The sequence below is a fragment of the Acanthisitta chloris genome, unplaced genomic scaffold (genome assembly GCF_000695815.1).
Source record: "Acanthisitta chloris isolate BGI_N310 unplaced genomic scaffold, ASM69581v1 scaffold15366, whole genome shotgun sequence".
NCBI lineage: Eukaryota > Metazoa > Chordata > Aves > Passeriformes > Acanthisittidae > Acanthisitta > Acanthisitta chloris.
In genome coordinates, this window is record NW_008679869.1 from 31,464 (window position 1) to 35,380 (window position 3,917).

General features: G+C 46.5%; 1 protein-coding gene across 1 annotated transcript in view; it reads right to left on the reverse strand.

Moving 5' to 3' along the window:
- The window catches only part of PHLPP2 (PH domain and leucine rich repeat protein phosphatase 2), a gene marked incomplete at its 5' end in the record, with an annotated part of 29,005 nt that extends 25,124 nt beyond the window's left edge, over window positions 1-3,881 (reverse strand). The window contains 2 exon segments of the mRNA XM_009077501.1: window positions 3,651-3,779; window positions 3,781-3,881. Coding sequence (XP_009075749.1) covers window positions 3,651-3,779; window positions 3,781-3,881 — 230 coding nt within the window.
- Window positions 3,882-3,917: the final 36 nt, after the last annotated feature.

Sequence of the window (3,917 nt, forward strand, 5' to 3'; positions counted from 1 at the left end):
TGTTTTGTGAGATGGACATGGGACAAGAGGTTGGTTCTTTCTTTGCAGAGATTTTCCAATTCAAATGCAGGCTCTCAGCCATTTTTAGGACCCTCTGTCAAGATTCACAAGCTCAGAGCCAAGGCTTCTACAAATAAGTAACTGAGGTCTACAATATCACTTAATGGTTTTTTTTTTCTACAGAAACAGTAGTGAACACAGCACCAAACTTCTCAGAGAGCTTTCTAAGGTAATCTTGGAAATGACAAACCTGTGCACTTGCCTCCTGTAGCAGGCAAGCTACTAGAAACTGGAATAAATAATAGATTGCACCGAACAATGCTGACTTCAACACAGCACACCCGATGTATTCTATACTCTTCAGCATAGAATCCAAGAAGAATATGAGAGACTTGACAGGATCTCCAAATACCTTGCCCAAGTTTCCCTTGGCTACTCCTAGACTCCTATTCTTCTGCTATTAAAGCCTTATGCTTGCCAGAAAACAGCTTTTCCAGCATGTGACCCATGGCTCAGGCCATAGCACCATTCCTATCTGAAAACCAATCAAAAGAGTAGCCTGTGCTATTGCACCAACTAGGTTTGCTGGTCAGCAGCTGCAAGACAAAAGCCTTGTCGGAAAGTTAAGTCTTCTTGTAAAGTCTGCCTGTAAAACGCCACAAGTTGCTCGAAGTTCACCACCTGGCAAAAGAATTTTGAGTTTACAGGAGGCAATGACTGCCCACACCACAGAGGAAGCAGGGCTTGGGGTTGGGCATGCCAGTCGTGGGGACACGGTGGGAAGGGTGTCTGACTCCCTTCTGGCACTGGCTGTGTGCTGGGCCCGAGGCAGAGCCCAGGTGTCTGACTAACCACACACAGGTCCTGCACACAGCTCTGTGCGTAAAGCCGTGAGCGCATCGGCTCATTGCCTCTGGAACATGTTCACACCAGGAAAGGGAGAAGTGCACTGAATGCCTGTGGAGACATTCTGGAGACCTGGGGAATGGGCCACCAGTCCAAGTTCTTGTCAGGAGCCATGTGATTCACTGACACAACCTTGGGGAGGTCAGCAAAGGGAAAACCAAAACCAGTATATGGAAGAGCAATTCTGTATGGAGACTCTTCACTAACTCCATCAGGGCCAAAAGGTTTCAGAAAAAAACAGCTCAACTGAGGGAGAAAAACACACTTTCCCTCTGAGAGACAACAACATGGTGTGAAACCCAAACTCACAAGATCGCATGAGGACTGTACAAACTCATCCCCCACCCAGCACACGAGCTCTGGATACTGGCACACGCAAGCACACCCAGGAGTCAGAGCAGCTGCCACAGCAGAATCACACATCAGGGACTGCACACTTCCACTGCTCAGAGCAGCTCTGCTGAGCAAGGTGCACAGGGTAAGGATCAGAAGAGCCAACAAGAAGTAGCAACACTTTCACAACTTCTGCTGTAACTGTAGCTCTCCATAAGCAACAGCCAAGTTTTCAAACCTTTGTGATTTAAGGTTCTATTGTGAGAGGTGTCCAGACCAAAGAAGGTATCTGTGTCATTCTTATTCAGCCCTCCCTCTGCAGAAAGGTGTCATTTCTGGAAAGGATGCAAACAGAAGGAAAGATTCTAGCAAGGAGAAAAATAAAGATCCTCGAGGTGCATTGTGGAGAAGAAAAAGTTGTTACAGAAACTGACTTGAAATCAGAGAATTGCAATGAAAACAGAGTGATCACAAGGACATTGCTGGGCATTTTGAATGAACACAGGAAAAAAGGGGTTTGCTATTCTTCCATCCAGCTTTCAGTCTTCCAAGTCAGGTAGCAAATCAGCCTTGGCCACGCTCAGCTTTGGAAAGAAAGTTACCTGCTGATATTGAAAGGCTGAAGAATGCAGAAGCTGTTGGGGAGACACAGGTACTTAGGACAAGATGCAATCAGATGCTTAACAGCGCAATTCGCATTCACGAACACATTATTATTAAAGCAATCAGCAAACCTTGCTCAAGGAAGGAATTATCTCAACAGAGCATGGGGTTATCTTGAGTACTCTGTCATCTTCCTGTGGACATGCAAGCAGGTACCATTCAGGCCTGCTTCCTGTTACTAACACAGGTGGTACTGAGGCAGTACTGGCAACACCCATTTCCCTATGAAGAATAACCCCAGTGGGAAGAAATTCAAGGATCTCTTGACCTTTCACAAACACATTCTGAGAACTGCAAAGAACAGACACGTTGTAACCAAGAACTTCACAAAATTTAAGACAAATCTTGACCCAGTCCTAGACATCCTAAGAGGCAAAAAGAGTGAGAAGTAATAATTTACAACTCAGTACTTGCTTCCAAAACTCTGGCAGCAGATCCACTTGGCTAAACCAATGCAAAGTCTGCCATGAATCAAAGACAGGCACAGCTATCTAGCACAAGAAAAGAGATTAAAAATTCAAACCCAAAAGCCACTTCAAAAGCTAGTAAAAGTCAAAACATGCCTCTCTGAACATATCTATAAGCTTTACCTAACTTTTTTCATGACCTGCAGTAATGGGTCTGCTCTTCCTTCTGAATGCTGGAAAATCTGCTCACTCTTAGGGTCCCAAACAAGCCGATCTTCTTAAGGACTTCTTCAAGCAACAAACAGAAGTTTCTGACTGTCTCAATGGCTATGTTCAAGGGTCCATCTGTCCTCACACAGCACATCTAACCAATTCAGCCTGGTTCTGATAACCCCCAACCAGGCAAGGCAAAAGTGTTTAAATAGCCTTTTACAACAGTCAGCTTTAATCACATCCTGTTCTCTGTGTCTCTCACAACCAGCACTCCCTCTGTACACTGGGGCAAACACATGCCATGGGTTTCAGATTTGGACACATGTGACTATAATTTTCACTTTACTATCAAAAATCCAGCTGCTAGCCCTGCTCAGTACATGTTTCCTCTGCTGCTTAAGTCTTCAGCTAAGGAGACCACAGCAATTATTTACCCCTGAGAACAGGAGTGGCAATTTTATCTGAATCTTAAGTCCAGAAGAATCAGTGCAAAGGCTAAACCCTAACAAACTGAATGGGAGCTTGCAAGACTAGAGGAGTCTATAACACACCCACAGCATAGAGTTCATGCACATTAAACCCTAAGCTGTCTATCTGCAGCCTAAACAGACTTCAGGCATAAAACATATAATCTGATGCTTAAGCCATTTTTATACATATCCTTACTACACTTTCTGTCTGCTTTTAATTATTTACCAGGCAACTCTTTTCAGAAAAAAAAACTACTAACCCACCAATACTACATGACATAATTGTGAAAGTACCTTACATGCTTCCCTGACTCAATAACCATTTATGACCTCTTAAATAGCTCAGGTTTTCTGGATGCTAAAATAACACAGAACATGACAAAGGAGCGTATGAACAGCAGCCTCTGCCTAGGGAATGAGGACACATTTCTGGCTGGAGCACCAGCCAACCACTCCCAGTTAGAATACTTAACTGAGGGGTGTGTAAAAGGCACAGCACTGCTTCGGTTCTAGGAATTCCATGGCTCAAGGCTGTCCCTGACTGCCACCTACCTCTGCCTGCTCCCTGCCTGCCCTGTCAGCAGGCACACGGCGAGCAGAGCCCTGTCAGCCTATGCAAAACGTTCCTCGGCCAGGTTTACCCTTTCTCGGCCCTCACCTGACCAGGTCTCCATGAAGCTGCAGAAAGAGGTTTTTTCCCCCTTCGCCGTCACAGATCTCCGCGGCTGGGGTGTCCACCGTGCACAGGACCAGGCGCAAGTCCGACGGAGCGGCAGCCGCGGAGTCACACGCAGCCTCGCCCGGGGTCTCCTTTCAGCCAGGCCCTCTCCCGGGACCCGAACCGGCTCCTGCTCAGGCAGCTCCTGCTCCCGGTGCGCTTCGCGTTCCTCTGCAAGGCAGCCCAGACCCGAGCGTCAGCCGCCGC